This window comes from Sphaeramia orbicularis, chromosome 9 (genome assembly GCF_902148855.1).
Source record: "Sphaeramia orbicularis chromosome 9, fSphaOr1.1, whole genome shotgun sequence".
Taxonomy (NCBI): Eukaryota; Metazoa; Chordata; class Actinopteri; order Kurtiformes; family Apogonidae; genus Sphaeramia; species Sphaeramia orbicularis.
Window position 1 is genome coordinate 49,056,092 of NC_043965.1, and position 14,080 is coordinate 49,070,171.

A 14,080-nucleotide genomic window follows, 5' to 3' on the forward strand; every position below is an offset into this window, starting at 1 on the left:
TCTAATCCATACAGTATCATAGTAATGTCATAATGTACATACATACCGTTTGTTTTAAACTTTTTTTTTTTTTTTTTTTTTTTTACATTTTTTTGTATTTCAACTTGAGCTGTAAAGAAAAATAGTGAAAACTCATTAACTGTCATATTTTAACTACTTTAATGCCATGTTTGTAATGTAAATTGAAAAAAAAAAAAATTGATGCAAAAAACACAATCCCCGCCCCCCCATCCCACCTCCCAATATATTACATAAAAATTGGATTTTTTTTTTTTTTTTTTTTTTTTCATCCTGGCATATGTCAATGATTAACACCAACATTGGTTAATATGCATGATTCTTTTTTGTGGTAGGTCAAATGTTAAATGCTAAAATGTGTCAGTGTGCATTTTGTACTCACTTGGTAGAAGGCTGTTAGTGTAGTAAGTTAACATTGTTTAGAATGAGCAGATTTTAGTGGATGGGTCAGGATTTTAAAACTCTGGCAAAAATGAACAACTTTTGAATTCTGACCTAAAACAAATTGTGAAAAATAATATGACCTTTTATAATATGAAGTACAAAGTGTGTATACTATGTTCACCTGGATACTAGAGGGTTAATGTTTAGTATGTGTATGACATCATATTTCAGACAGGATTCATAGTAAATAGTACTGATCCATGTGTTATAAAGGATCTCAGTGTGAATAATCAAACATTAAACATAACGTTGGTTCACTGAGTCCAAAAAGAAATGAGTCCAGGTTCCTGGTCTACATGGTGCACAAAGACTGAATACAGCTTCACCCTGCTCCGTCAGCCAATCCATCTTAAACAGGAAGTTATTCTTTTGCCGTTTCCCAAACAACCACAGCCAAATTCCTTCCCAAAATGTCCTTGATGCAACAAAACAAAGCAGCCATGTTTTAGGAAACGGTAGTAGTTGATAGTGAGTAAGTGACCCTTGGTCATTACTCCATCATCGTCCCACCAGGTTGTGTGGTTATTTTGAAGTGTGGGATATTTATGGTCCAGGATGGGGCAATGGCTGCTCCCATCCTGCCTTTCAAAACGACGGAAGCAGGTTCGAAATGTACGCCAATCACATGCTGTGGGAAGAACACTTTATGTACTGGGCAGAACCTTTTCTCTGGCATAATAGACTGTTCAGTGAGTAATTATTACTGAAATAAACTCAATTCATCACATTACATTATTAGGTTGTGCTGTGTACTGTTTCCGTTTGCGACCTACAGCATGTGTTTAATGAACATACTGTTCTGCATCCATGTTACGATACAATCAATGGACGATGTCTGTACCAGATAAGTGGATTACACATTCTTCACTTATTGTGTTTCAGAATAAGAAAGTTAAAAATAACTCTTCCTAAAAACAGGATGGCTTTTTTTAATGGTTTCCAAGGTAAGACATTGGCATTTCCTCTAAAACCTGAAAGTGTGACCTCATGCTTCAGTCTCCAAACTCACTCTGAAGACGTTACTGCTTGTTACTTGCAAAATACAAAACATAAAACAATGTAAACAAGTGTTCGGAGAATGCAAACCTCCGCCAAGCACCCCAAACAGTGTGCATGTGTGGATCAACTACAGTATTTCTTTTTAAATTAAACAGTTTCAAGGTTGTTCCATACAGCAGAAAAAGTTGAAGCTTGGTATCAGTCATGTGTATGTTTAAATTATATTAAATTCTAATTAATATTTGTTGAGTTATAATGAAAAATGTGTCGTAAATGGGATTTTCAATGTTAAATGTAAATGTCCACAGAGTCCACATTCCACAGTGGATGTGGACGATTTTGTGCCAGATACAAGATATTGTTATAAGCTATGCGTGTATCAAATTGGAGGCTAATTGGAGGCTAATCGGAGTCGTTTTGAATTTTTTATGAATTTTCGAAAATTGCTCAATGATGAGATAGGAAAATTTGAGATTGTGTGACCTTGCTGTGACCTTGAACTTCGGCCTACTTGGCCCAAAATTGAATGGCTTTGTCCCAGGCCCTATGCCTATCTGAGGGTACAATTTGACAAAGATGGTTGTAATAGTTTCCCGTAAAGTTGCTAACAAACAAACGAACAAAGCAAAGTGATCACAATACCTCCTGGTGGAGGTAACAATGTCAAGGCAAGGCCTGAAGGAGCTTCTGAATTCTGAAAAAAATCTGGAACAATCCCATTACTGGAAGAATCACTGCCATTCCCATACTGCAACTTGTTTTCCACCAAATCACTCAGCCCTAATTTACTACTGTAAACTGTACATATTTAGTGTAAAGTACTTTTTTTTCAACCCACGATTCCAAATTCACAAAATAATACCCAATCCCCTCTTTTAAAAATATGATTCCCACCTTATTCATATAGTATCATTCTTATAATATCTACAGTTGTGAAATCACAGAATAGTTTGGCTGTTTGTTCATCTTGGTGCCGGACTGTCCCTACATCTTACAGCGCCTCCCATAAGTCTGAAAGAATGTTCCATTTTCTCTTTTCTGCATCTGAATAAAGGTATACTTCTGCCACCAACTCACACTTCCAGTCTAGATGCCACTGTGGACACTGTCCTTCCACATGAGGTGCTTTCCCTCGTATAAGGATAATGGAATAATAATGGAATGACACCTCATCAGTAAAACGACACACAACTTATCAATGAATGAGAGCCAGTTATTGTCTGAATATTAATGTCATATTACTTCATGATGAACTACATACATACACATTATTGTACAGGTATTTCATCTTATTTCCAGTCTTTTACAATTAGAAGTTGATACAAAACACTGTGTTTTTAAATTGTTTGCTGACCTCGACCACATCTTGCACTTAAAAAAATTGCTGGTGACCTAAACTACATTGTACTTTTGAAGATTTTGTGAAATTCTTGTTATTATTTTGTGTTATTACTAAATTATTGCCTGTTTTATTAACTGTATCGTTATCACTGATCTTTTAACCTTTTTTTATCTATTATGGGATGGTGTGTGCTGCTTTGACCTCTTGGTCAGGTCGCCCTTGTAAAAAAGATCTCGATCTCAATGGGATTTTATCTGGTTAAATAAAGGTTAAAAAAAAGGGTATATGAGATACACCCCTCCTGAATGACAAAAGGGCCAGATCAAGCGGTGACACAGGGACACATTTCCTGTTCAATAGTCTCTGCATTTAAACTAAATAACTTATCTCCATGTTCAATACATGTATGAATAAGTCTTAGTAAGTACTTCCACATGACACATGTTACAATTCACAGAAATAAAATATTGGGGTAAAAATACCTAAATTACTGCTGCGTGACACAGGGACTCAAAATGAACATTTTTTTTTTCACTTCATGCAAAATAAAGAGAAAATGTACAAAATGAGCTGCTCTCATAAGAAATTGATCCTAAATTAAACATAGGGCTTTAGCTCTGATGTTAAACTAAAATTGTGATCAATATTGGATAAAAATGTTGAAATGATAAGTTTTTATGAACATAAATATGTTGTGACACAGGGACAGCAGTTTGTCACTGTTCAGTATCAGAATAAAAGACTTTGCTGGAACTAAAACTCTACAAATATGCTAATAAACTTATGTTGAACACACATATTCCAACTGAAGTGATAAATACAGCTAATAGCAGAGCATATTTGACTAATAATTGGACTGTACATAACCTTTCTATATTGTACTGTTGAATAATTAGTTCCTACAGATTCACAGACTTAAAATATCACTGATATAAGCAGTATATATATATATATATATATATATATATATATATATATATATATATGTATAGTGCATTTACATATATGTCAGAGGTATAACTTTACATAATCAGTTATATCTATTTTTCTACAAGTGAAACTGAAATTTTGTAAACAATTCCATAAAACTGAGTTCTTAAACTAAAAAATGAGCCTGTTTGAGAAATGATAGACTGTGAAACTTGAATTTAATTTGATCTAATTAATGTTCACTTTCGCTTGATCTGGCCATAAAGGCAACAAACCAGAATGCTAAAAGCATTTATGCAATTGTTTTGTCATCAGTCAAATACAAAATATCACGCTCTTCAGCAAAATTTTCCATTTTGCACATTGAACTGTTCAGAGCTGAAACCACCACGGTCAATCATTGGTGTTGTTTCAGATTTTACCCTCAGCCAGGGAAGAGGTCTTATTGAACTTTGAAGCCAAGTGGCCAGGCCCTGCAGTTATCTATTGAAAAAAAAGAATGCAGAACATGTCTAGTAAAAGAGCTGTCCTGTTAGACAGACGATGGGCTACACCAGTGCACTTCAGTTTTGATACCCTGACAAAAAAGAATGTGATTTTTAAACAAATGCAGATCATGATGAAAGCTGTCAGCTCATAAAAGTGATTGAAACGTTCATTAAATAATTAAACTTGTCATGATTTTTCGTGAATCAATGACAGTCATTTTAACACCGAGAAGAAAAACAAAGGCAAACTGTTACTTTAGATCCATTAAAAAATATTGATCATAACTATAAATGATTCACTACCTGAGAAGCGTAAAAGATTGGTCTTCAACACAGAGATCTCAATCACTAAGCTAATTTAAAACTGAAAGACAGGGAGGAGACCAACGACTAATGTCATGTGGATGGAAAAGTAGGTGGGTGGGGGTGAGCTGCTCACAGCTGATGAACAGAGGACAAACATTTATCAGGCCTGTTTGTCAAAACAAACTGCATGGAGTTGATGCAGCAGAATCCAAGCCGTCTGCGGCTTTCAGGTAGAGTCCATATGTGCATTTCAGCTGGAATCAGTTACTCCGACTATGCACATTTGCCTTTCCAAATTAAGCACTGAAAGTCTTGCTCTGAATGATACAGTCTGGACTTGGGGGTCTGAAGCAGCAAAGCCAGTGAAGCGGCCATTTTCCACTCCATTAATAACATAATGAGGTGGCTGTGAAGTGCCTAATACAATCACTTAAATCCTTAATGGTTACGGCATCTTGCTAGGACAAGGTCTAAAGAGCAGTAGCTATGGTATCCACAGCACATGCCCATTTAATGTCCCCGAACTCAAAACGAACTGCAATTTCCACCGAAAATCACATTGTACCAATTATAGGATACTTTGTGTTACAAATGTTAAGATCCTCTAAAACTAGCTGTGTTAAAACCAAAGCTGTGTGCAATGGACATGAAACACAGAGTGAAAACTTGACTGTCTATAAAATGTCAAATACCTACATTTTAGGTTGCACAACACTAATTCATTTAAATCTGGACCCAAACACCCTCAAAGGAAGACGAAACAACCCCAAAAAAGTAATCAATAGCTTATAAAGTCTGTTTGGAGTCAGAATGTGTTTGTTACACCAACACAGCTTCATGCTCATGGAATACAACATCAAAAAACATTTTTCAACCCAAAATGACAACTATGCTACACACTTTGGGAAACTGAAATGAGTGGTAAAAGATCTCTACATGTCTGTTTATGTCATTGTTGTGTGGAATATTTTACAAAGTAGTGAAGACTGGATAACATAAGGATAAATTCAACATGTTCTAAGAGAAAGTTCTCTTCTTTCTTTAAACTGGGACCCAGGCCTTACAATGTGACAAACAGACATCCTAAAAGGTACTGATATCATCATTAAACTAATGAGTGAAAATAGACTATTAGTAAATGTTAAATATACCGACTGTTGTGCTATTTTTAGTGTGTAGATACATAGATGTACTTTATTTATCCCAAACTGGGAAAATTCAGTAAAGTGTGAGTGGGTGGTTTCACAGAGCCATCAGCAGGAACATGAGACAGTCTGAAGTGTCAAAACACAGATCACACAGAAAGGTCCAATCGTACATTTGTTCAGACAAGTGACTGTACTGGACCTGGATCACAGTATTCCACCAAGCCCCTCAAACTGAATACACGTGTGGAAGTTAGACGCTGTAGTACAGGACCCAGGAGGGTCCTCAGGGTCTGAATGACAACTGCTTAACAACCACTCCCAAAGTAACACAACATCTGGAGGTACCAGATACCACTGTCACTCCTATATCTGTCTATCTATGTGTGTGTGTGTCGATAGATAGATAGATAGATAGATAGATAGATAGATAGATAGATAGATAGATAGATAGATAGATAGATAGATAGATAGATAGATAGATAGATAGATAGATAGATAGATAGATAGATAGATAGATAGATAGATAGATAGATAGATAGATAGATAGATAGATAGACACAAATACATTATATCTAATAATAATGGATTGGATTTCTAAAGCACTTTGCTTCTTGTGTGAACCCTTCTTCATTCCCTCTCACATTCTCACTCTGGTGGTGTTCAACTCCATGTGTATTCACAGCTGCCCAGGGGCAGACAGACAGAAGCGTGGCTGCCAATCCACGCCCACGGCCCCTCGGACCACCACCAAACATTCATGCACATTCATACACCAGAGTGAGTAGCACTGGGGTGGGTGAAGTGTCCTGCCCAAGGACATAATAGGGATAGAGAGATTCACTGATTTGAATCGGTGGTCCGACACAGACGTTTGCAATGTGACTGCACCGGTAGCTTCAGTGTGCATCAGATACAACTGCCGGCTAAATGTGCAAAGTGTCTTTCTTAGCATGTCTGCATTGGTAAAACCCATGGTTACATCGATTATTACATAGTTTATCTCCTTTGCGCCCGTGTTTTTGAGGCGCTGTGAACACACCATCACCATCTTTTGGCATTTTGTTTTTAAAACATACAGGAGCCGGATGGTGCAGCCACAGTTAGTAAACAGCAAACATGGAGGGAAGGAGACGACAGGTGAAGAAGAGATATTCAGAGAGAGGCCAAGAGGCCAAAAAGAAATTGCCTAAATAAATGTACTGTATAAGTAGAGAATTAGAATAAAAACAAATGTTATGAAAAACATTTTTTCTTTATGATTTAGTGTTTATTAGGAATAGAATATCTGTACCAAATTGAGTTGCATCTTCTTTTTAAGTTGATTTCATTGGTTTACTTCACAGAAAATAATCAAGTATCAAATGCATCCTTCATAGGGAAAGATAGAGGAATAAAGAACTGTGATGTTTAGAAACCATATGTGGGCTTGGAAATTATTAGTGTTGTGTTGAAATGTTTTGAATCACATCAGGATTTGTATCAAACTGAATTGCATTGTATAAAGTCAAAGTCAATTTTTTTTTGTTCGTATGTCTGTTAGCAAGAGAACTCAAAAAGTTATGGAACAATTTTTATGAAATTTTCAGGAAATGTTGATACTGGCACAAGGAACAAATAATTAAATTTTTGATGGTGCTGATCTGCACTGGTGGAGGTCTGTGCTCTCTGAGTGCTTTTCTAGTTGTTGTTGTTATTTGGGGCTGGGCCAGCGGTAACACATGGACAGAATTACTACATTTTTGTTTGTGCTTTGACAATGATTTATGGTAGAAAGATGAATGATACATTCATTTTGCAGGGAATAATGAGCACTTTTAGATGTGATTGAAAAAAAAATGTTTTCACCTAATTTTTTGGCTTAGAAATAGTAAAAACCCCTGGATGGACAGAAAATTAACATCTGTTTTTGACCACTTTATAAAACCTGCCTTAAAGTGCAGTTCCAATTATCATAAAACTATGAAATTATTTTCTGTTGTTCTTCTAGGGGGTCTGTTTTGCAAAACAAAAGTAAACAGTTTGTATTTTTTCAATATATAAGGGCATAAAATACCAAGAGTTTTGCTAAGTGTTTCAGTAACATATGGACAAAGGAAAATAATTACAAGTTTCAATTGTTAATTCAGAATATTAATTAGAAAATACATTACATATAGAATGTCTACAAAGTCAAAAACCTTAAAATAATTTATTATGTTTTTAACATATATTTATCTCAGTTTATCAGATATTTGTAACCACTGTAAAAAGAGTAGCAAAAGGTTTTTAAATGTACCTTACAACTTATCATAAGTATAATATAGGTCCAATAGAAGAGGATCAAAGTTAGGCTTTGAACTGCACAGACGGACAAAGAATGCAAACCTACAATTATGCTGAATATAATGCCATCTAAGTATTTTTAAAACATTTTTCTAAAAAATAAAACTTGTGCTGGACAATAGAAATAATGTACTAGTAGTAATCTCTCTCTCTCTCTCTCTCTCTCTCTCTCTCTCTATTTTTTTTTTTTTTTTTAAATTGGAAGAAAAATATATAGAAAGTATATATAGTATATAATATGCACAGAACACTCACTCACTCACTCACTCACTCATTCACTCACAGCATTGGTCCCAATGGCACAGCCAAAAACAAATAGGTGATCAATAGTAAAAACTATGTGGTTTTGAGCACTGAATATTTAAATGCACGAGCCACTTCAGGCCCCACCCCCTCCAGGTTGTTGACTGTGCTGCTCTGTCCCGTTCAACCAACAACTGAACATTTTTTGGTAATTGGCTCGAAGTTGGGACATATTTTCAGAATGGACTAAACCACTGCTGCTGATAAACAGTTATGTCGTATACAGAGAAATGTTCGTCAGAAGTCTTGACCTTATATGTGCAAATGCCGTGACGTAACTAGTTACAGACGTAACAAATTAGGCAGGAATTGAAATGGGTTGTAGAAATCCACTCGATTTTTGCCAAAATGAATATAAATATAGCTTTGCAGCACCTGGAGGGTTCAAATTCAAACTTTATGAACTATTAGGGTCTAAATACACAAATAAATGAAGCAAAGACTAATAAAAGTAGATTTAGCAAAATATGACCCCTTTAAAGCCAAAAACCAAAAACATACATGATAAACGTTTAAAAGCACAAATAGTTTTCATCATTTGTTTGAAACAGGACAAGAGCGCCGGTCTCCTGTGTCTAAATTCTGCCTATTTGAATAAATAAAAATATCCAAACCAGTGTTGCTTTTTTGTGGTTGTTTTACCATGCAATTATTCATACAACTGGAAACCATCACATACTGTAAACACTGGTCAGCTCCATCCCCATCACAACTAAACCAGTATTGTGTTTTTTTTAGTGAGGTAAATCTGCTTCTGTACCTGTTGAGTCTGAACCTCCACCATCTATCCTTGAATGCTTCTCCGACTTGAAAGCATTCATCATTCATCAGTAACACTGGGCCAAATGGGGCTGTACATAATGATACTGGTTTTAGTACAACAGGTCCACAACCACTTGTCACTGTAGCGGCACTGGAGTTGAAATCACACCACCAATATTTAGAGAATAGACGGCAGCAACAGTCTCTATAGAGAAGGCTCACAGAAAGCATCCACATATATATTTACAGAATGAAAGGCATTTGTCAAGATAATTCATTAAAAAAAAAAAAACCTCATAGGAATTCAATTGAAAAATCGGCTTCTGTTGAATTATAATAAAGCATACAGCCATCTGGTGTATTCCTGCTGATTCGATTCATGTGTGCATGAAGAGATGACTCATCACTGAGATTCTGTATAAATTCAATGGGCATCATTGGCATCATGTTTACACTGCTGTTCCACAAGACAGAGTCAAGAGTTTTACTGAAAACACGTCACAAACTGGTCAGAGTCTAACCTGACAATACACAACATGGCTAATCTGCCATGGTTAAAATACAACTGTGTCAAAGATTCAGCAGGAATGTATTCTATTTGCCTAAAGCCCTGTACACACCTTTTCTACTTAACGTTACGACAAAATCACCTGGGTACAATGTTTTGGGAGTAGTTTTTATTTTTTCTTAACACATCAAGTTATTTTTCCCACTCTCCTACCAAGCCACTTGCTGGTAGCAGAGAAAAAAGGACTAAAACCTCTTGTGTTGCATTATTCTCATTCCATATTCTCAACTCCACGCTAACAGTACTATACAGATTTCATTCACATCTTTGTTCGCACCTGTTCCACCTTAATATTATGTCAACACCCACTCGAATGAAACTCAGCCACCCTCCATTCTGTGACCAAGCAACAGTAAAGCAGCCGCTGTTGCTTGGTCAGTATCTGTTTCCAAACACAGCACAGAAACATGAACCACCATTAAATAACACAACTAATGCCTAACACACACACACACACATCCTCACTACAGTCAAACACACCAGCAGCATGTGTGCTTGTTTTCTTACCGTGTAAAGCCCAATCCTGCACAAGGCGAGGGAGAGCTGCATGTGTTCCGACATTGTGCTCGGCAACAAGCGTAACCCCCGGCAACAAACACGCCGAGCCTCTGAAGTAAGTGAATGGATGGAGGAGGATCAGGAGGAGCCGCGTTAGGTCAACAACACAAGTCCAGCCCTTCAGCGTGTCACTGTCAGCAGCCCTGATCCACCGGCCACGTCTCAAAAGAACAGTTTAACAGCGGCTTTTTTCTTGTAAATGTAGCTGAGCAGGATGAATAGTTGTGGGTACTGCCTGTATTCATTTATAGAAAGATGGGGAAAAAAGTACTATTCCACAAGGATCACAGGACAGACACAAGCATGAGATTAGTTTGTGAGGATCTCACTCTCCACAGAGATTAAGGGCTCAGTGACAACTAGTGATCCAGAATAAGACTGCAAATTGGATTAGTCACCATTACACGCCCACACACTATGGCCGTACTGTACACACAGCTTAATGGAGAATAAAAACAACATGTTGCTTTCTATACATTGCGGGGGATGAAGGGATGGAGCCCAACTGACTTGCGGCGGTGTGGGTTTCAGTCCCTGTCCCAGGTCTGCCTCTGAGTCATGTCAAAAGCCGTTTGTTTTGGTTGGTATCGCGGCTGACCAACCACACTTACAATATGGACTATTCAGCAGTAATCCCTGAATGATAGCATTCATTACTGCAACAACAAGTAAGTGACTTCCCACCTGTAGGACATACAAGCAGCACTTCAATAAAAAGGAAAAAGCCTGAATACAGTGTTTATTTTCTGGAGATAAGCCTTTATTGGAACCTTCCTGTTACTTGCAAAATTACAGTTGTGTATTAACAGTATCAATTACCCCCACCCCCCAAAGGGGAGGCAAGGGGTATTGTTTTTCATTCAGTTTGTTAACACTTTTGCAGCAAAACTATTGGTTGAATTCATACCAAATTGAGTTTACAGATTACCAGTGACCCAGAATAGATGTGATTACATTTTGGGAAAAGTAGGTCAAAGGTCAAATTTCTCATGAATTTTTAAACACCCCCCCCCCCTTAATTATAATGGCCGAAATTTGTCTGTGCTGTCCATGTCTATGTTGACATCAGCACACACATAAACCTGACGACTAGGGATGGGAATCATTAAGAATTTAACGATTCCGATTCCATTATCGATACTGCTTATCGATCCGATTCCTTATCGATTCTCTTATTGATTCTCATTGGGTGAGGGAATAAAAGAGTACAAACGGGTGTGTTTGCATTAACTGTCTTTTATATTTTCATCTCTGCACAGAAAATATACTATATACAGTATGAACAAATAATGACAGATGACAACGGGCCCAGTTCGGGGGGGGGGGGCGTACAGTGACAGTGAAACTAAAGACTCTTTACTAATTCCTCTATTACCACATTTCAACTATGTGGAACTGGTTCGACTCCGTTCGGCTTGTCTCCCGTTGATGTGCACCTCATTTCCTTTCCCTTCTTACCTTCGGAAACTTGTATTTGAGGAGTTACGATGTTTGTTGTCCACACTGGAACCGGAACCAGCCCGGCGTTCACTCTGCCACTACATTCACAAGCGCTGCTGAGTATCAAATATGTGACATTCCTGTAAATGATTCACATGCTGTGGACAAATGTTTGAGGATATTGGAGGGATTCCACCCTTGTGAAGACATGGAAGCTTCATAAGTGTTCCAAGTAAGTGGACCTAGTGTCATCTTTTTAGACCGTTTCTGCCTCAACGCCATGTTGGCCGCGTTCTGACCAAAACAATGCAGCGTACGTGTGACGTCATCGCGCATGCACAACGAAGGCGGAATCGATAAGCAGAATCGTTAAGCAGGCAGGCAAATAATTCCAAGGAATCGAGCTACTGGGAACCGGTTCTCAAAAAAGAACCAGTTCTCGATTCCCATCCCTAATGATGACATCAGCTGCACCGATGCCAAAATAAGCTAGCGTGTTAGCCCATGAGGATCTGGTTCACAGGTTCTAGATGTGGTAGTTTTTATGCTGTTGTGGATTCGTGCATGCTGTACCACCTTTGTCCAACAGTCACCGCCTACGCATTCTGGGTATAGTAATGTAATTATAAGGCTATAGTATTCCAAAATTACTAATATCTCCCAGAATATTGGTCCTATCAACTTGCCGTTTTTGCTAGTCTGTTCCTTGACCAAAAATACATAAGTATACCAAACTACAGCTGTCAGGTCTGTACAGATTTTGAATGAATCCTTAGATACACATACATGCACGCACACATAGGCAATTGGCTTTTATAATATAGATATGTGCGAGGGGCAGGGTTTGTTGTGTCTCCTTAAATTTGTTTTGTGTTTCTTCTAGTTACTTTCTGAACATTGTGATAATCTGGGTCAAACATTACACAAAGAAGTCAAATAAAAATAAAAGCCACCACGGACATTTGACTCAATCTGTACATAAATTCCATTTTCAAAGCTATTGGTGTCATTCAGATTGGAGAATAATGGGCTCCATGCTGTAAGAGGGCCATTGTCTGTTTGTGATAGATGTCATTAGTCCCAGCTACCTATGGCATATGTTTTGGACAGGCTCTTTGCGTGGCTTTTGCTTGGAAATATTTAGTACAATCTGACCAACTGTCACTGTCTCTGCCACTGACGATGTGTCTGTAAACCATCTGTGAGTTACTCTCCTGCCTGCTGTACTGGAGCTCGTGAAAAAGGGAACTCCTTCAGTGCCCCTGATGGCTCGATGCTCAGTCCTTATCAGGTGGACACTCCCCCAGCTCCTTTTGGCCATTACTCCTAGGTTACAGATATCGTCTGCTTTGTTAAGACAAGGGTCATGTGTCTGTTTAAGACCCTTTTCTACATATTCTGATGAACTATCCTTTACTTACTCTAGACTACAGCTGAAACAATTAATCCATTAATCAACTGGAATTGATTTTTTTTTTTAAATATTCAATTAAAATTTTCCTGAACTGAAGCTTTATTACCTTAATTTCTCTGCTGTTAAACTTTGGTTCCACTGTTGTGTTTCACATGGACGTTTACTGTGACGCACATGACGCCAGGATCAACACAAACAGAAGAGATGAGAACAAAAAGGCAGAAAATGTCTCTATGTTGACTTTCCTCCATTGGAACCATCACTCACTCCTTTAAACTGTGAAGCTTTCACACAAACATTATAAATATGAGTCTGTTTTTGTTTCAGTTGGATGTTAGTTCCATGTTCACTTGGTAGAAGTTAGAAAGTTGGATATGGATGTGTTGAAGACTGACCTGACAGATTGTTTCTAGAAGTCATTGGACTGATTTGTTGTTGTTTATACGCACACAAATACACACACTCACACACACTTTTATACTGTTAGTATTATCGTTATTATTTCTATATAGATTTTTTATATATCCTTTCACTTTTCTCCTTTTTCTGTTTTTGTTTCAGCTGGTTCTAGAACAAAGGACAAGTTTTGTTTTTTTATGTCTATCAAATTTTTACCATTTTTTTCACGTATTCAAATAATCACTGAATCGAATTAAATCGAAGAAAATAATCAATACATTAATCAATTATCAAAATAACTGATAGCTGCAGCTCTACTCTGGACTAATGCCCTGGTATCATTGAACATGGAATGTATGTAAACTGTTCACAGAGCAGCTGCTGCAACATTACACTTCCACTGTCATCAATGACACTGACTAGACCAGGTGTGAGGGCAGTGGGCTGGACTGGAGGTCTGCACTGCAAAAAAAAAAAAAAACAACATAACGCGCGCACACTTGAAAACCCTCAGCCTGACTTATCAGTCACACTACTGCCACCCAGTGGCCTGACTTATCAGCGCAAGCCAACATTTTGCACATTCGGACAGACGGACGGACAGAAAGACATTTGGGCGGCTGGACAGATGACAAACTG

The 14,080-nt window shown here is 37.6% G+C and overlaps 1 protein-coding gene across 2 annotated transcripts in view; it reads right to left on the reverse strand.

Moving 5' to 3' along the window:
- Positions 1-14,080, reverse strand: part of arl15a (ADP-ribosylation factor-like 15a) — a 200,891-nt gene that overhangs the window by 169,202 nt on the left and 17,609 nt on the right. The window contains exon 1 of one of the 2 annotated variants that reach the window (XM_030143029.1): positions 10,138-10,516. The exons of the other annotated variant lie outside the window; for it this stretch is intronic. Within the exon in view, the coding sequence (XP_029998889.1) occupies positions 10,138-10,191 (54 nt within the window). The 5' untranslated portion in view covers positions 10,192-10,516. Of the gene's footprint in view, positions 1-10,137; positions 10,517-14,080 lie in introns of those variants that run through there. 2 annotated transcript variants of the gene reach the window in all.